The sequence below is a fragment of the Aspergillus viridinutans genome (assembly GCF_018404265.1).
Source record: "Aspergillus viridinutans IFM 47045 DNA, scaffold_9, whole genome shotgun sequence".
Classification (NCBI taxonomy): domain Eukaryota; kingdom Fungi; phylum Ascomycota; class Eurotiomycetes; order Eurotiales; family Aspergillaceae; genus Aspergillus; species Aspergillus viridinutans.
Window position 1 is genome coordinate 274,221 of NW_025091225.1, and position 19,231 is coordinate 293,451.

General features: G+C 48.8%; 5 protein-coding genes across 5 annotated transcripts; 3 read left to right on the forward strand and 2 right to left on the reverse strand.

The window, feature by feature from the left end:
* Window positions 1-809: 809 nt before the first annotated feature.
* Aspvir_009724 (S53 family peptidase) lies at window positions 810-2,885 on the forward strand (the record flags this gene model as incomplete). Its single annotated transcript, XM_043272862.1, has 4 exons — window positions 810-1,021; window positions 1,069-1,332; window positions 1,380-1,724; window positions 1,769-2,885. The coding sequence occupies 4 exons, from the start codon at window positions 810-812 to the stop codon at window positions 2,883-2,885; spliced, it is 1,938 nt and encodes a 645-aa protein (XP_043128797.1).
* Window positions 2,886-5,495: 2,610 nt separating this feature from the next.
* Aspvir_009725 (uncharacterized protein) lies at window positions 5,496-5,907 on the forward strand (the record flags this gene model as incomplete). Its single annotated transcript, XM_043272863.1, has 3 exons — window positions 5,496-5,606; window positions 5,665-5,805; window positions 5,857-5,907. The coding sequence occupies 3 exons, from the start codon at window positions 5,496-5,498 to the stop codon at window positions 5,905-5,907; spliced, it is 303 nt and encodes a 100-aa protein (XP_043128798.1).
* Window positions 5,908-9,420: 3,513 nt separating this feature from the next.
* akr1 (putative aldehyde reductase (AKR1)) lies at window positions 9,421-10,749 on the reverse strand (the record flags this gene model as incomplete). The annotated part of the gene is made up of 7 exons (XM_043272864.1): window positions 9,421-9,774; window positions 9,822-9,950; window positions 10,000-10,287; window positions 10,341-10,425; window positions 10,479-10,492; window positions 10,551-10,638; window positions 10,703-10,749. 7 exons carry the CDS (start codon window positions 10,747-10,749, stop codon window positions 9,421-9,423), a joined length of 1,005 nt encoding a protein of 334 aa, XP_043128799.1.
* A 1,816-nt stretch (window positions 10,750-12,565) lies between these two features.
* Aspvir_009727 (uncharacterized protein) lies at window positions 12,566-13,452 on the reverse strand (the record flags this gene model as incomplete). The annotated part of the gene is made up of 2 exons (XM_043272865.1): window positions 12,566-13,209; window positions 13,317-13,452. The coding sequence occupies 2 exons, from the start codon at window positions 13,450-13,452 to the stop codon at window positions 12,566-12,568; spliced, it is 780 nt and encodes a 259-aa protein (XP_043128800.1).
* A 4,043-nt stretch (window positions 13,453-17,495) lies between these two features.
* Aspvir_009728 (uncharacterized protein) lies at window positions 17,496-18,997 on the forward strand (the record flags this gene model as incomplete). The annotated part of the gene is made up of 2 exons (XM_043272866.1): window positions 17,496-18,508; window positions 18,790-18,997. The coding sequence occupies 2 exons, from the start codon at window positions 17,496-17,498 to the stop codon at window positions 18,995-18,997; spliced, it is 1,221 nt and encodes a 406-aa protein (XP_043128801.1).
* Between the last annotated feature and the right edge of the window lie 234 nt (window positions 18,998-19,231).

A 19,231-nucleotide genomic window follows, 5' to 3' on the forward strand; every position in this document is an offset into this window, starting at 1 on the left:
TCACTGATTATCAAGTCGATCTTTACCTATTTGCCCCCGGATGCGGACTAGATCGGCGGTGGGGTTGAGCTTTAGTTCAACCCGAGAAGTTAGAACCTCCTGAACTACAGCATCAATTGGAGCGTTGGGTTGCTCGGCGAGAACTTGTTTACGCTTCGCGCGTGCTTCTTCATGGCTTATCTTCGCGGCCGCTGTATACCGAGGCTATTTAGAAGACGGTCAATGCCGCATATCCCATTCAAGTCGGACAACTTTCTTTCAAACCAGAGCGTCCTGCCTCGTGTCTGTGCGCAAGAGGTGAACCTGATCGCCTGTCTTCTAACTCGTTGAAGATATGAAGATCGTGGTTGTGGGTTCTTCACATGAGTATTTGGGCAAGTCTCCGAGGCACGGAAGCAGCTGCGCTGGTAACTGACTGCATCTTCGATTATAGTCTTGCTTGCTGTCTCGGATATTTGAAGGACGGGGTGTAATAAGCTTCAGCTAGCCTTCCTTCCCCGCTGCGGTACAACGCCATGAACGGGTTGGAGGTAGGACACAATCCCTGGTTGATGCAGATCGATATGACAAAGGAAGCTGATCCTCAATCTTAGCATGTGCTGGCTTCTGTTAGCTCCGTTCTGTGCCAGCGCTATGCCCCACTGCAACGTTCCATCATGATAGGCAACATCAGCGTCTAATCCGTGATGGGCATGACATGCGAGTCGTGCGGGGGTTGTCGATCAGGAGAGATGGGCTCTGGAGATTATATAAAGCGGTCTCCCAGGTCGTCTTGCTGGGTACACACAAGCTGGCCTTGCGCTCAAATAATGCGATTCTCACACGTACTTCTGGGAGCTGCAGCTGCGGCTGGCGTGCTTGCTAGTCCCACCCCGAACGACTATGTCGTGCATGAACGCCGTGCTGTCCTACCTCGCTCCTGGACGGAGGAGAAGAGGCTGGACAAGGCCACTACGCTGCCTATGAGGATTGGTCTCACACAGTCGAACCTAGATCGTGGCCATGAGTTGTTGATGCAGGTGTATGTGATTTGACTAAACTCTGGTGTTCGCCGTTGACGAGAGGTAGATCCGATCCCCGCTCGTCTCGCTATGGACAACATTTCTCCGTCGAAGAGGTTCACGATCTCTTTGCTCCGAGCCAGGAAACCGTCGATCATGTTCGGGCATGGCTTGAGTCTGAGGGCATATCCGCCGACCGCATCTCGCAGGCCGCGAATTATCAGTGGCTACAGTTTGATGCCTCCGCAGCGGAAGCTGAGAGGTTACTCCGGAGCGAGTTTTTTCTGTATGGACATAAAAGCACCGGAAAGTCGCACATTGCTTGCCGGGAGTACGTGTTGGCCTTCTCTCTGAGTTATAAGCATGCTAATCATGCAGGTACCATGTCCCCCAGTCAGTGCAACGGCATATCGACTACATCACACCTGGCATCAAGTTACTAGAGGTGGAAGGAGTCAAGAGAGCTAGGAGCACTGAAAAGCGTTCATTGGGAAACCCGCTGCCACCAATTCTTGAGCCGCTGCTACTGCCGTTGTCCGAGCTGCTTGGTAGCGATAAATTGGCCCTATGTGATCTCGCAGTAACACCTGCTTGTGTTTCAGCTCTATATAATATCACCGACGGCACAAAGGCCACCAAGGGCAATGAATTGGGCATTTTTGAGGATCTAGGGGATGTCTATAGCCAAGAGGATCTCGACCTGTTTTTTGAAACTTTCGCACAGTATGTTTGTCCCTGCTGTGTCCTTTCGTCGCTGACTCGTCTAGGCAAATACCTCAGGGCACTCACCCCATCCTGAAGGCCGTCGACGGCGCTCAAGCCCCAGCCAGCGTGTCCAACGCCGGCCCCGAATCCGACTTGGACTTTCAAATCTCGTACCCGATCATCTGGCCGCAGAACTCCATCCTCTTTCAGACGGATGATACTTTTTATCAGGCGAATTACAACTTTAGTGGCTTTCTCAACACGTTTCTCGATGCTATTGACGGATCCTACTGCAACGAGATCTCCCCTCTAGACCCGTCGTACCCCAATCCCGCCGACGGCGGCTACAAAGGCCAACTCCAGTGCGGCGTCTACCAACCCCCCAAGGTCCTCTCCATCTCATACGGCGGTGCCGAGGCCGACCTCCCCATCGCCTACCAGCGCCGCCAGTGCAACGAGTGGATGAAACTCGGTCTGCAGGGCGTCTCCGTGGTCGTCGCATCCGGCGACTCTGGCGTCGAAGGCCGGGGCGGAGATCCCACTCCCAGTAACTGTCTCTCGGACGGTAAAGTCTTCGCCCCGGACTTCCCAGCCACCTGTCCCTACCTCACCGCCGTAGGCGGGACCTACCTCCCCCTCGGCGCGGACCCCCGCAAGGACGAAGAAGTCGCCGTGACCTCGTTCCCCTCCGGCGGCGGCTTCAGCAACATCTACCAGCGCGCAGACTACCAGCAGCAAGCGGTCGAGGACTACTTCTCCCGCGCAGATCCCGGGTACCCGTTCTACGAGAGCGTGGACAACAGCAGCTTCGCGGAGAACGGCGGCATCTATAACCGGATTGGACGCGCGTACCCGGACGTCGCGGCCATCGGGGACAACGTCGTCATCTTCAACAAGGGCTTGCCCACGCGTATTGGCGGCACCTCTGCCGCTGCGCCGGTGTTTGCGGCGATTCTGACTAGGATCAACGAGGAGCGGCTTGCGGTCGGCAAGTCGACGGTGGGATTTGTGAACCCTGTGCTGTATGCGCATCCGGAGGTGTTCAATGATATCACGCAGGGGAGTAACCCGGGCTGTGGCACGCAGGGGTTCTCGGCTGCGAAGGGATGGGATCCGGTGACGGGGTTGGGAACTCCGAATTATCCGGCGATGTTGGACTTGTTCATGAGCCAGCCGTAGCTTACCTGGATTGTATAGCATCCAGATGTCTGAAATGGATGTAATGCGATATAAATGAGAGAGGTGGCATGTCCCGGTCTCTAGGGTGTGGGACAGACCATTAATTGAATGTTGACATATATTAAATGATATTCCAGAATGTAGTCTTTAAAGTGTCACCAAGTTGATACAGAGAGGCAAATAGCAGCAAATTTCTTTCAATGATTGGAGCGTCTCAGTCATCTTCAGGAACTGATGGGCGTGATTGTCCAGCTACAAGCACAGGTAGAAGCCGGTGGCTATTCAATAGTTCTCTCGTGCAATGTGCTTTCATTTACAGGGCAGTCATGTCATGGGATATCATTTTTAAGTACCGCTCTATATCCCCCCAAAAGAACATATATACATCAATCATCAGGCATGACTTTTACATATTGAGGAAAGCATACTATGGTTCGAATCTAAGAAAAGAAGACGGAAGTATTGAAATGCACATCCTATTAGTGTATTTTCATCTGATCAAGCATGGTACTCACGCTGCTATTGAAATACATCTACATTAGAGCTGAAAGCATAGTCTAAATGTATTCTGTACAAATGTTTCCAAGACAAAATCTGAGTATCAGTATCTCACAATGTCTCCTTCAGTTTATCTGAATGGACTGCGAGGTGAGCTAATTAGCAAGTGTGCTTTTGTATTATAGGTCATCTTATTTAAATCATTAAGATAATCATGTGGAGAAGGGATCAGCAACTAGGTAATAGAATTGCTGAAGCATGGAAAACTAGATGGATATAGCAATATATTTCTAATGTGACTGGATGCCAGCTTAAATCTGAAAACTAGCAGTCTAAAGGTCCAATACCCAAGCTCCGCGGCAGCCAGGCTCTGAAGGCTTATAGCAGAGTTACTAAGCTTTTTGTATAGTTTAAGAATAAGGTGTATCTAAGGAATTATTAAAGCTATTAGCAAGTATAATGCATTTATTATTAGAAAGTGATTACCTCAGTGAACTCATATAGGTTAACACATAAGGCTCCAGCACCGACACCAAAGCGACGGCTTGGAAAGAGATTCCAGGTTCATATCTGCACCCTTGTCAGTTTTTTGAGGGCCGGTCCGTTGACTCAGGATTGGAGTTCTAGTCCAAAATATGTCTACGACTAATAAGAAATATCTCTCTCAACATGCGGGCTCAGCCAGCCAAAGTCTGGATACATTGGGTCCAACGAACTTGAGCTGTAACAGCTGATTATGTTGATAACCTTGTGATAGAGATGAGAAAATTGCCACCCTCCTCAGCGCTGTTATCTTGCGAGAAGCTTGGAAATGGGCTCAGCTATGCTCTGAGCCAGTTACCTTCTGCGGTGTGGATACGTGCTCTAATTCCCTCAGTAGGTATCGGTCAAATGACGGAGCCGACGATATTCGCCACCCTCCTTCGCCCAGTCATCTTTCGAGAGCCTAGCTTGGAAATTAAGGTATCGAAAGTTGACTGAGCTAGACTCCGCACCAATTGTTGTTTTAGTTATTGTTTGCCAAGGTCAATGCCAAGTTGTCTGACTCTGGCTAGGTAGTCAGGTAGATAGCTGACGTCGCGACAGCAGTTGATCCAATCAGATGACTTCTTTTTATAAGAGCATATTGGAAGTGGATCCTTAGCATCCCCAATACCTATTATCCTATCCCTTGCTTAACCTCAAGTTTGAGTCACGGTATACAAAATTGGCCTGGTTGGAAGTATGTATTGTAGAGTATCCTGATCCTACAGAAGTATAGTATGACATTTTGTATAAAGAGATCTCTTCAAGGATAATTAAACCTACTTTCTACATTTTCTAATATATACTGAGGTGTTCACTAAGTAGATAGCATACACTGGTAACCTCAGAGTAGCAAACAAACACATAGAAGCTAAAGCTTATCATCGCAGAACTCAGGGGCGAACCATGCACGAATGAGACCCACAAAGGTCGCCCAACGGAAAGCTTGTTAGCCCTTATGGTCCCTGACAGTTCAACAGATGCTAAGCATCCAGGACCCACTGATAGATTAAATCTCCAAGGATATACAATAATAGTAATGTAAAAATAAATGGTTTCCCCTAGTTTAAGTATCACCAACATAATATATCTATAGTGTTTTTAGTATCATTAAAACCAGCAGAAAGAGAGCTCTCAAATGGTACTAATTTTGTAATCAGATGGAAAGGGTTTATGCATGGACAGCAGGATGAATAGTAGAGCCATCTCTCAGATGTAATGTCGCCAACTGCAATTTTGTCAACCTACTGGTCTAGACCAAATCAGGTTTACCAGCAGCATGACGCCAACCATAATCCCCAGATTAAGTATTCAATGAGTGAGGTAATCCAAGTAAGAATGTATAAAAACACCGTTCCTCCCTAAATCATAGATTCTTTCTCCAGCACCTCATCCTTCATCTGCGTGGTGGTATGCAAATTTCTGTCAAGACTCTCACTGGAAAGACTATTATCCTTCGCTCTCATTATCATATCTCCTCAATGCACACTGACTTGCTACATTTGCCGCGAACGTGGTCATATTGCCTGGAATTGCCCTGAAGTTCTTTACGTCCGCTTTCTGTACCAAGCCATAGCAACTGTATGTATGACTGAACTAGAGCATTTCATTTGTCGCTTACGAAGGCATACTCAGAGAGGTTTTGGAAGACGTTCCCCTCGTGGCCGCGGCGGTCGTGGTGGTGGTGGGGTGGGACACGTAAGTTTATAACTCTGTTTGGATGAAGGATGAAACTGAGTTGACTGACATGTTTTAGCACCATCATGTCGTCGCGGCCACCGCGACCACCACAGTTGCTGCGCCTGAGAACAACACAGTTGCTGTGCCCGAGACCAACCAGACTGTCCCTGATACCTCCCAACCTCCTCCCGAGGAGGCTCCTGCTCCCACTCAAGAGGTAAGTGTCTCATACCAAGACTCTACGGTTACTATATACTAACTATAGTAGATTCATACTGCGAAGGACAATCAGAATAACACTGAAATAAAGGAAACCTGATGTACTCTAGTCTAGTCTAGTCCAAGCCAGTCTTCTATGTTTTAATGAATGACATTACTCTTAAAATTACCATAAGCAAGTAGGAATGTAGTCTCAGTCGCAATCATGGTGGTGAAATAGACATTGTACATCTTGGGGAACGTCCGTAGCTTCATGATGAATGTGATGAGGGTAATTGCCCTTCTGGTCTTACAAAATACTACACACTATGGAGCCTGTATGATGCATTTCTCAAGAAGCAGAGAAAAAGCGATCGGCGGACAATATGCGTGTGCCAATCCAAAGCAGCCCAGGTGATGTGGGAGTGGTCCTCTCGAATGGATGTTTCCAGGCAATGAATCCAAAGACGTGGGAATCCGGATAGGAATCACAGGATCTTCAGTATGCTCACTGCTGGTGTCACTGATTGATGATTTCGGCTATTCCTCATCCATATCAAAAGGATGATGGCCGGGACCATTGAGTCGAAAAATGAAAGGCTATCTGAGGCACAAAGGCTATCTTATTAGATAAGTTAGTCTATAGCGATCAGTCCCTCCCAGGCGGTTTGCCTCAGCTTTACCCTCCTTCTTCCAGCTACAATGCCTCGACCACGCTGTTCTGCCTCAATCGATGCTATTCTACTGTGTCCATGTAAGTCAACTTTCCTGTCTGCATTTCAGCTATTTTGACTTGATCTGCTTTTGAGTTGCAGACATAATCATAGCCGCAAACCGCCCTAAACACACCTCCACCCATACAAAGTCGACAACACGCAATGCCACGAATAACACGCACAATTGTTCTTCATATTGTCGTTGTGGATCTCGGAAAGGCTCATCCGGACCGAATTCTGTGCTCCAGGATGGCAAGCCGTCTATTTTACATTCTTTATGCAAATTCCTTGCAAGAAAATGCCATGATCGTCGTGGAGACATCGCTGCCAATTGTCCGGGATACACTGACTTATCACACTGACACTGATCGCGCAATGACTGCTTGCGGGTCTCTCAGTCGCCTTCTATGACTGCTTCCACATATACTCCTACTGCTGCATCCGCGTCTGCTCACATACAATTCCAACTACGCCTTCTGCAATAACACACTATCCACCACTACGGGCTCTTCTACTGTTACGGAAGACGACTTAAGTGACGTTGGCTTCGGCCTTGCAATAATTCCGGATGGGAATGACTACAACGGTATAATTGCACAGGAGTTAATGTTATTCAGTAACCTCAAGGAGAAGCCGACAACGAAGAAGGAAAAGCGAGTTGAGCAAGCGCCGATGTGCCAAGGCCTTGCGAGATTTCCTCACATATGGAAGTGGTATATGTGTGCAATGGATTTTGGAGAGCTGGGGCGAATTCCCAGTGTGAAGGGGCTTCAGGGGAGACAGAGGTCTCATTCAAAAGTAATGAAAAGAGAAAGAAGGGCAATAGCTTGCCGTAGCATCCCGCGTGTGAGCATTTTGGACTTGTGCTACGCTTTGCCTGCTCCTGACTTGACTTAGGGGGCACTCAAACTGCGGATGGAAGTGCAATACCACCCATTTCTCCTTCTCATGCTGCTGGTATCAACGCCTGAAAGAAAGCCTCGATACAACGCGGCATGCAAGCTCTCCTTCCACACAATGCATGCTTGGATTGTATCTTCTGGCTCGAGACTTTCAATGCGATCATGCCAGGTGGTGATTGTCCTTGGCAAGCCATTCAAGGCACTCAACCAAATACTCAAAATCAAACAGAAATTTCAGCTCATCCAGTGTTGGTTTGCGGACCTCTCCACTCAGCTCTCCCGGTGGCAAGGGAGACCATGGGAGATCTCCCTTCAAAATTGCTTGCTTTGCAATCTCTGTTGCTCTCGTCTGGAAGTTTATTATTTGGTGCGCTTTCTGAAGTTAAAGGGCGATTCAGGTTCCGAGTGTGTACCACATTCTGCCATTTATTAAGATATTAGGTACTATTTTTCATAAGAGATGCTGTGAGTATAACAAAGTCAATCAATACTCCCACAGTTGTCGTCCCCACACTTCCCTGCCCTGCTTCCCGGCGGACTGGATACATGCATTATGCCACTGAACTCACCTACAATGTCACGCGTTGGACCAGAGGAAGAATGCGTCCTAGTGGAAGCCACCCAGCGCAATGACATCGCAGAAGTTGTCCTGCTTTTGGATAGTGGAGTCTGCCCTGATGGGCCCAGCCTAGAGTTCTGCAACAGGTACGGGGAAACTGTGCTGTACAAAGCAGTGTACCATAGTTCTCTGGCTATAGTGCAGGCGCCGGTACAAGCTGGTGTGGATCTCAATGCCTGGAGCAAGAGTAATGGTTGTATTATCCATCACGCAGCAGAAGCTGGTCATGTAGATACCGTATGGTGGATTCTGAATGATCACTACTTTATAGTGAACATGTCTGGGAGCCATGGCTGGACGCCATTACACTATGCTGCCTATGCCGGCCAAACTGCAATAGCTCGGTCCCTGCTCGAGCACGGTGTCGACCGATGATCAGATCAAAACACGGAGGCCACACGAAACAAAACCAGTGAGTGGCAAGACAATGCCACTCTGGTCCGCGACCTGATTGAATATGGCATGGATGTCAACTTGCCTGCTAATGTGTGGCGCTTGTTATTCAGTAGGAAAATAGGCTGCTTTTTGATGCAGCAGCAGATGAGCTGCCTCTGGAACTTGTCTATCCAATCCACTGTGCTGTTCTCTCAGGTATGCCTAGTAGGGTGGAGGCTCTGCTAGAAGCAGGTGCTGATATCCATGCAAGAATGAGTGTATATGGCAGTACTCCTCTCCACCTGGCAGCGCAGAGAGGTTGACCAGATATGGTTCACTTTCTCCTTTGCAACAGTGCGGAGCCCGAGGCCCCAGACACTGCTGGCTGTAAGATGAGGCATCAGAACATAGTAGTCTAATAGAATGAGATTCTAAGACAGAAGGCTAGAAGTCCGGCATGGCAAGAAGAACTATGTTGGGTATTGCCTCCTCACAGACTTCCACAATCGGAGTCATTTGTCGCTTACCAAGGCATACTTAAAGAACATACGCCCCTTCCAGCACTCACAGGGTTGGCTACCCTCCTTACCTCAAACGTCTTTAGCTTCTCCTTGTCGTCATGCCACGCTGCACTCTCACCTGTTGGACTTGTGGTGAGAGGGGTCATGTAGCAGTAGACTGTCCTGAGGTTTCTGCCGTCACCCTCTTGTACGACGAGGTTGTTATAGTACATATTATTAGCACTTGATTATCTCACTGCAACTGACCAGACCTACTTCGCAAGAGTATAAAAGATACATAGCCAGTTACAGGGGCTTATACTGTCCCTGAGAATACAGTTACTGAGATAAACTAGACTACTCCTAAGGAGACACCTGCTCTCTCTAAATAACTAAGTACCTTAATGCGTTCAAGGTACTACATACTAACTATTACAGGTTAAGACTGTTATAGATAATAAGAAAGAGAAATAGATAGTAGGTGTTTACCGCTCTATATACATCAATCATCAGGCATGACTTTTACATAATAACCTTGTGGGTGGCGGGCTTCTCTTCCTCCTCGCCGAAGATGTTGATGTCCCAGCGAGGCTTGTTGGCAACGTAGGGGATGTTGAAGCGGCGGGGCTGCTTGCCGAGAGCAGACACCCTCTCGACTTCCTCTGGAGTAAGCTCAATCTCCTGGAAATTGGCGACGATACGTGAAGGCGTGATAGACTTGGGAATCACACTGTGGCCACCGACCTGGGACCAGGCGAGGATGACCTGAGCGGGGGAGACTTCCTGGCCGAGTCTCTTGGAGGCGTCGGCGGCAACCGCCTTGACCTCGTCGCTGTCGATCAGGAGAGGGAGACCGAGCATGTTGTTACCAAAGGCCTACAGAAATCAGCAAGCTGTTGAAGTGGCAGGCAAAGGTGACATACCGAGTAGGCAGTGACATGGATGCCCTTCTCCTTGCAGTAGGCAATCAGCTCGTTGCTCTGCAGACGAGGGTGACGCTCGATCTGGTTGGCAGCGGGAACAACACCAGTGGCCTTGATGATGGCCTCGAGCTGTAGGGTGTGAGTTATCTGTCTCTCAATTCTGGTGCGGGTCTCTTACATGCTCAACTGTGTGGTTAGAAACACCAACGGCGCGGGCCTTGCTCTTGGGGAGCTTGATCATAGCCTTCCAAGTATCAACAATGGAAATGCTGTCATCGATTTCGACATCGCCCTCGGGGATAGGGCTGTCCTTGACGAGAGGAAAGTACTCGTCGCCGGTGGAAAAGGCCAGAGGGAAGTGGACCAAATATAAATCTAGATAGTCGAGTTCGAGCTCAGCAAGGCAGTCATCGAGAGCCTTCTCGACAACGTCGGGATGGTGCTGGCTGTTCCATAGCTTGGATGTCTGCAATTGTTAGAATGGCGTCAAGGCGATTGCGGTGATTGAGCTGAACGTACGATGAAGAGGTCCTCACGCTTGAGGCCGGGGATGTCCTGGAAGGCTCTCTTGATACCCTGAGCGACTTCGCGCTGGTTTTGGTAGCTTCGGTTGTCAGTGTATACTATAGACGGATTCGGGATTACTGTAGAACCTACATAGTCGCGAGATCCTGTATCAAATTAGTGGATTATACTTCGGAGAGTGTACTATAGGAGTTATGGACGTACCAGGTGACGGTAACCAGCCTTCAGGGCGTGGTAGACAGCCTCACCGACCTGACCGGGGGCAGATTGCCAGGTACCGAAACCCAGCTGGCTGTTGGCTCAAGGTCAGTTATTGACTTTGGCAGTTCCAATGACGAGGAAGAAGCCAAACATACGGGATCTGAGCACCGGCGTTGAGGGTGACCTTCTTTCCGAGAGACATTGTGATGGGAGTGTGGGCTGGACGAGTAGGAATTTGCAGTGAGGGTATCAAAGAGACGCAATTACAGAAGAAGAGACAAACGGATGGAATCAGAGAGGAAGAAGAGGATAGAAATATTCAAATAAGGCAGCTTTGGGAGTGCCACTCGGAGTTGATCCGGCGGGGGAGGGTGAGAACCCTGACGACAGCTGCCTACGACAAGACGTGTGGCCTTCTCGCAGACTACTAATTCGGAACCATTGCCAGAGTAGTCAGCAAGAAGAATCCTATCATCGTCCTCAAATTGGCAACCCCAACCCCCGCCATGCCCCACTGAGGGGTTCCAAAGCTTTCCAGCGTGGGATGTCATGTTTCGATGACATATAATCTCATCTTAGGTTGTTAGGTTGCCAAAAGACTAAGGAGCGTCTCATCAGTGGCAGCTCTCAGATTAGCCATGGAGACATACCCAGTACATTAGTCTAATCATCCTCCCGCCAAATTCTTTTCTTCGTCGATAATAATCATTCTCTGGTAGAAATCAGGGGGCGAAATCGGGATGATGTCACCACGGCAGTCCGAAATTAACCGTGTGTTTCACGTGACCTGCCCGCAGGATAATTTCCCATTCCGCACTCTTCTCTCTTCTACCGTATAGTCCAATCAGTGCCTCGGCTTTCCCGAGGTCTTATTCTCGGCCTTCAGCTCAAATCGGTTAATTCCAGTCAAATCGTGCTGGAAAAACTCATTCCCAGCGGACATTATCCATCCCTTTTCCAAGAAACGAGGCTTCTAATCCGTATATTCAAATGCCTTCAGTTGACGGTCACACAGAGCTTTGCGAGATACGGTTGTTAGAACAGTTCCCCAGCTGACGTGGACGAGGGACGGATCCAGAGAGGGTACAAACTACAAATAACTGGATTGATCCACAAATCCTCAATGTGATTACCTCTCATAATATAGCTGATTACCGTTAGATATCTTCCAGCCAGGTCATCACTTCCATGCGCTGTCGTCCTGGTAGTGGCAGCTTAGCTAGGAGTATCTTCGGGCCCGCTCCGAATGGAGGTGAGTTCCCGACGTCATTTGACGGATGCCGACGAGATACTCGGACCGGGCGATCCGCTCGGGATCATTAAGGCCTGAAAACTTGTGAATCTCAACACGTCTGTTAGGCTACCTGTCGTAATATACAGCCTGCTCATTGAACCGAAATCAGTAACCGGATGACAGCATTGTTTTCGAACTCTCAAGCGTAGGGGTGTGCAGGAATGTTGTTCAGCTCAACGCATATGAAAATGTCACCTGGAAGAGAAAAGACGAATAGCTTTTTCTAGCGGAGAAACATGACATGTTGACCTCGCTCGTTGGAGGCCCTATTATCGCATATTTCCCACTGGAGTAATGCATACACCTAGAGTGCATCACAAACTGTCCACACTCATCGTCCTATATGATCTGAGTGCTGCTTATTTCCAGCACATACGACCATACGGTGTGGAAAACAGAGCTTCCCATCCGCTCAGCCGTACTTAAGTTATATATGGAATGTGATCAATCCCCAGGTCCAAGGCGACCAGCTCCAGGTGGACCCTGCTTTGTAGACCTGTGCGTCTGCATGGCTATCCCGCAGGACCTGCTGCTCGGCCTCGACTTGTCCAGCTTCTCGCCAGCGCACTCAAAGAATTTTTGCTGGTCACTCTCAAGCTATGATAGTGGGTGCACACAGGGTCGTGGAGATGCCCAATCTCAAGGGGCTAACGCGCCGGTGGTGCTGGACACAGTCATGGGCATTTTCAGAGCCATCTGCGGGGAGATGCTGGCAATGTATTTATCAGGGACCATCTGCAGGACCCAGGGTCGTAGCATGAGCCGCGGTCCCCCGAACGTACTGTTCCAGGGCCTCTCTCAGGTTTTGGGGTGTCCCTTCCGTCCATTTCGCGCGCTGAAGGTCGTCGTACCAGGAGCAGACGAATAGCACGTGGTGAATTGTCTCCGGGGCCTGTCCGCACGGGCAGGAAAGGTCCTCGGCCCGGTCGATGGTCGTGAGATAGTGGCTCAGCCTGATCTTCGCTGTACACATCTGCACCAAAGCGCTGCGCTCCACCAGGATGAGGTCATCGTAGATGGTGATCAAACGCTTGGCTCGGGGAGGAAGCGCAGGAGGTGCCATGCTCAGACTGCCGCCAGACTTCCTCCCATTGCTCTTTAGTATGCTGCCGAATCCAGGCATCCAGCAGCCGGCGTACAGGGTGGTCTGGCAGCATGACCGGCGCCAGGGGCCTTCACTGCCTAACGCCATGGCACCAGCCTGCCACTTCCTTCGCCTTGCTGTCCGCGAGTTCATTACAAGGCGGTAAAGCAGCTCCAGCAGCTCGTAAACCAGATATACCTGCTTAGGGGCAGCAGCGTGGCGCACCGCGCCCTCATTATCAGAATAAATTTCGGTCCGCGCCACGGCCCAGATATCATGTAGCACTACAACCACCGGCACGGTTTGCTCATGATCCGAGCCCAGGTAATGTTGGAGGCAGATTGACGGGGGGCGGAGCAGTAGGTTTGTTCCCAGGTGCAGCGGTGCCCACCCGCGTTGTAAATGCGAATTGCGTCCGGGTAGGCGATACAATGGATGTCGTGCATGGACCGCTCCTTAGTCTCCTCAATCACCACCTCCGGTGGTTCCCACCAGGGAGGTAACCCCCACGGTAAGCGTATCTCCATCTTCCTGGGGTTGATGCCAGTTGCTAACTGCGCATCTGTGTGGCCCCATTCAGCAGTAGCGCCCCCGAAACCCTCGCAGGCTTGGGAATCTGCGGCGTCCAAATGGGTTGGCGGCTATCTTAGGAAGCAGGGCGGGCCTGGGCAGGCATGAGGCCGGCGGTGCCAGTCTGCAAAGACGGCCACCGATTAGAGAGTCGCTGCTCACTAGGAGCCTCCGGCATGGCCCAGCCCCGGTGCCGAAACGGAGTAAGGAATCAATCAATCGATCGATCGATCAATCATGAATGACGTGTAGGCCTTGTTCCAGCAGCTAAGGCTTCTCTATACGGTAATGGAGCTAGCTCTTTGCATCAAATTGTCATTCTCGCAGGTGGGTAAGTTTTCGTTATTCAAGCCAGTAATAATGTGGTATGTGAAGATCGCGCAGATATTTTTAAACGCACTAGCCAAAGGATCTATGCGCGCGTGACCTATGCATCTTTCGTTTTTCTGCAGGCTAGCAAAACCCAATGCTCAAGTGCCTAGGCTTACTCGCATTGACACAAACTGGTTAAGGTCTAGGTGGCGGGGTCGAATATGGATTGGAGGCTAATGCAATGGTGTCAGCTTGTCATTGGCTTTAGTCTGTTAATCATATGGGTCACCATTTCTTCCTGACGTTAACAGGGACTCATTTCGGGAGGGGTAGAAGCGACTATAAATATATTATTATGTCTAGGTAATGTTATTTGTATTAAATGTCAAGTTGACACTGTGGTACTACCCTGAATTAACAGTAAGACTCCAAGCAAAATCTGTGGCCTAAGAAAGTCTGACCTGACACACAGAACCAAGATGTGCGAGATCCATGTTACTACAACTCGCTATTCCAAATGCCCTTCGTCCTGCTGGAGAGTAAGGCGCGTCCTAGTTACTGCGGGATGTCCCACCTACAGAGAAACCGGACAAATCTGCGGAGACCCCAGAGAAGAGAACCTTGGTCAAACGATCACACGAAGCGAGTGTCCAAATCATAGGGACGAGGGTTTTGCAGAACATGATACTCGATGACACTGGTGATCTATTGGGCCAGCTGAGCGTATGGTTGGACTGGTTGAATTGGTTATATTGAATGCACTCCAGCAATATCTGCTATAGTGTCATGTACAGCTAGAGCAGAGTCTACCTGTTGACTCCAGCATTGCATGATGACAGTTCCACAAGTAACTGAGGAAACATCCGGAAACTGTTGGGTCCTATAGAGCTTCTCAACCTCATCACTAGGGATGTCCCCGTATGGATAGGAACCGGTCATTATGAAGTAAATAAGGGACCCTAGACTGAATATATCATCCCCAACTACCGGGGGGTCATTCCAATCATAGCTGGGCCGTCGAAACCTTGTTGCCGAGGTAGCTGATGGATCTTTGCCGCAAAGAGAAGCGCCGCCAAAGTCCGCAATCTTCAGGTTGAGATCGCAATCGAGAAGGAAGTTCCTTGGTGAAAGGTCGCAGTGTATAACTTGGAGAGCATGAAGAACAGCCAGTGCTTCAGCAGCCTGTCTACTCCACCTGAGTCGAAGTTGAAGCGTTATACTGTGCTGATTCGCTAGTATGTACTCTTTAAGATCTCCGTTCTCAAGAAACTCCATCTCAAGGCAGCAAGTTTCTTGGTCCCAGCTGATTATTTTCGGCACACGGGAATGTTTACCGATCATAGCATAAATTCGCGCCTCGAGGCGCATATTTCGGCGGTGGTCTTCCTCTTCAGGTGGACAATAGGGATTTGGAATTGGTGTCTTCACGACCGCGCCAGAGGGTAGTTGTTCAACAACCGCGGTTCCCCCCCAGGCTAAAAGTTTGCCCTTCAAGATGTATATGACCTCTCCGTGGCGCAGTTTTTGAGTTTTGTCTTGACTGGAACAAGTTGAAAGGTCTGTTGCTTCCTCCGGAGAAATGCATATGTAAGTGATATTTTCAGGATACGGTCTTTGGGGAGATCGCACAACCGTATTCTGGAACATCATGGTCAGACATGTATCGAGTTGGGGTTAAGTCAAGCTCACAATTTCTGGTGTTGCTTCTAGATGTCCGACTTTTCCGTGAGTAACACGAAGACGGAGCGCTACAAGAATTCTGTTCAGAGTAGAAGAGAGAAAACAAAGTGAAGACCATATTGGCCGGGCAAGAGAGACTAGCCACAACATAGTCGAAAACGCGATCTCTCAGAATATGAATTGGACTGGAAGATTTTTAAAGAGGCCATGAGAGACAAAAAAGGTATTTCGCCTTGCATGGAGACTTAAGGGGTTCACCGAGTTCAAATGATAGGTTATTTTCGCCATTTTGAGCAAGGTCGTCGCAACCTTGGAGCTGTTCAGTTGGTTTACGTAAGCTAATGTCTTAGTAAGTGTTTCCACGGAACATAGAAAATCCACCCTTGCAGGGGGGCGGAGCTTTTGATGAGTGCTTTCGTCTCATGTGCATCACCTATATAGCTCAAGAATTTACATTAGCTCAACACCAGCCAAATGGCAGCTTTTGACTGTTACAAACTTCTAGGTCCATGTTTTTGGACGGGAGATGATACAACGACACCCCTTGCAAGAACTTGTTAAACCAGACACTATACCTACGGATACACTGGAAAAGTTAAGCTATAATGCTGCGCGGCTTTCGACAGAACCCAGATTATTCTGGCCCTGAGTACAATAGTCCCGAGGGGCTCTCAAAGATTGCGATATGGGTCTAAAGAATGCAAATCCAAAAGACTACGTGTGGTGTGAGTAAACAAATGATAGACCCAGACTACTGGCAGATGAGGGAGTAGAGGCATGCGCTTGGCGGAAGGATATCATATAACAATACGAATCTGCTCGATGCATTGGATGAATGTCACCCGAATGATCAAAAATAACTCATTTGGAGACTCGAGGACTTCTACTGTTGAACTAATTTATTGATGCCTGAAACCTGGTTGAAGTTTCTGTTTACCAGTCGTCCCTATGATGAGATTAAGGATAGATTTAAAGCTATCATAGTCTTCATAGATTTCTTTCCATATATATATCTTAAAGGGGAGGAAGAAAATAATTAAATCTATGAAGAGATTAATCAGGTTATAAGGATTAGAGTGAAGGAACAAGGCTTCTACACTATATATTCAAATACCTCTAATTGACAGTCACATAGCTTTGCAAGGTATAGTTATTAGAATAGTTCCTAGAGTTGCATTTGGTGCGAGTTCGGGCGAGTCCAGGCCTAGTTGGCACCGAACCACTGCAGTTTCGAGCCCAAATTTTAGAACCCACAACCAAATCGAACCCGGTGCGATTTAATCTTTCCTCAGAATCGCGATACCAAGTGTTCTCAATCAGTATCCACTAATGAAAGAGCCATTGTGCCATCAGGGTAGATAAAGGGGAGAATAAATCTTTTCAAAAGCAGCTTGGGATCAACATAATCATTCTCTGTGGGGAGAAGACCGGGAGACCATATCTAAAACAGTAAAACTAAACATAATAGGAAATTCACAGGTCCTTGCTTCACAAAACAAAACCCCTACTAAATTATCCTTGCTCTTTCAACCCCTCCAACTTCAACCCTCCTCCGGTAACATCCCAACTCCAATTCATCCAACTTTGGCTCAACGTAAGACTATCAAGATAATACAAGATAGCTATGATGTCCTCTCCAATCAACAAGCTCCCATCAGAAGTACTCTTCCTCATCTTGGACTATGTCAGACAACCATCATCCGCCTCCCTGTCCTCTCACTCATCCATTCTTTCGTGTCTCCTCTGCTGTAAAGCATGGTATACGGTCACTCTACCAATGACCTACCGAGATATTGTTCTTCGCATTCATAATTTAAAATGCTTTACCGACCAGTTTCTCCAGCCATCCTCCAGACACAACCATATCTTACAATTAATCCAGTCGTTGACAATATCGCTGAACCCGAAAGACTACCGAACACCACCAGGTCCAATAGCTGAGCGGAATGAAAAAATCAAGAACCAGTGTTTTCTCCCATTGGAGAAGTTCCCCTCCATCCTGATCCGAATGACACATCTCACCACCTTATCAATCATCATCGCCAGTGGCGGCCGATATGAACTCCACAAAGACATGATAGGCTCGATATTAGCAGCCTTGCCAGAGTCCTGCATCAACCTAGAACTTGATCTGGATCCTGTCAATATTGAATCCAAAGGTCCCGGATCGGCTCATATATGCGAGATGATTTCTCCGCACCTGTCCCGGCTGCACCACCTCCGTCTGGAAATTGGAACGATCTGTCCGGCCCTTTTCGGGGATCACTTTGCCATAGACGGATCACTCCAGCGTGAGAATCCTCCTCCTCTTTCTCATTACTATTACCCCGCTCTTCAGACCTTCATCATCAACTGCAATTTCTGGGGCAGTGCCCTGACCTGCAATATCAATGGCGCCACCGCGGCGAGTGAAGCCTTACCACCGGCGCGGGTAGCATTGGTGCAATGCCTAAGACACCTGTTTCTACGCGGCAGCTTCCCGCGGATCCGACGTCTCTGGCTTCTCGACGGTCAACTCAACGATAACAACGACGAGTCAGTCTACGCCGCCTGGAACCGCAGGGATATTGTCAATAACAAGACCTGGGCAATACCCTGGATCGATGTAAAGGGACCAACGCCTATGAGCTTCTATTCCGTTATTCGAACCCCCGAGGGCCGCGAATTGGTCACTCCCTCACAATATAGATCGGTCTTTGCCGAGGATCAAACGTGGAAAGAGACTACGTTGGGATCCCGGTTTCCGGCTGCGGTTTTGGCGGATCGGGGAGATTTTATCGTTCGGGATCCACCGGCCCTCAGTGTTTCCGAGTACCGGTCCATGTATAAGGGAAGTTGTTTGGCGTGGAGACATGAGCAGATAACGGGCAGGAAACTCCTGTGGGCCACGGAGAGAGAGGGTCTGGTCGACCGGTCACCGTTGCATGAGATTACGCCTCCGGGATGGAGAAGAGGGATATGTGGCTTCTATCCTGATAATGGATCTACTGACACCCAGGAGACAGACATTAATCTAAATACGTGAGGCTATATTACAGGTGGTAAGAAATACACTTCCGCATTTGTATAGGGACTAGTTTTGTGGCATGCAGAGTGGGTGAGGTGAAAGGGGTCCTGTGGCGCAATGGAGCCTGGACATGGAAGTCACAAGAAAACTTTCAATCCATAACAGAAGATCTACATCCTCTACAGACTGATATACTGATATACTATTGAGCTATATCACAGGACACGGAGTACAAACTATCTGCCCGGTCCGATGCCCGGTCCGACTGAATGACACCTCTAACATGCTATCGCAGCATCGAACATGCTCGAGGTCCGAATTTCTTCTGGGAAAGCGAGCCGAGTCTGTATCCCCTCTACATTGCCGTGAGCGAGTACCTCAAGATCAAACCGCGCATTCAGGTGCTCAACGAACGATGTGGCGTTTTTCTTGTTCTGGCCGAGATCCTGTCCGACTCGATAGCGGACAACCAAACCTCGTGTAAGTTCATGCGATTCGGTTGATGTGAGACACTGACAGTCGAGGTCAACCCCTCCCCCCCCCCTTTTTTTTTTTTCCTGCATTGGGTAGATTGGGGGATGGGAGCGTGTAGTTGGTGAGTATGTGTGTAGAGGTACTTAGTTGGGGAGGAGATGGATATGCTTGGACTGGAGATGCCGAGGTCTGGATGGGATTAGGTTGGTTAACCACTAACCCTACATTGTATACAATGTATATTTGGCCTGTTACTGCATGGT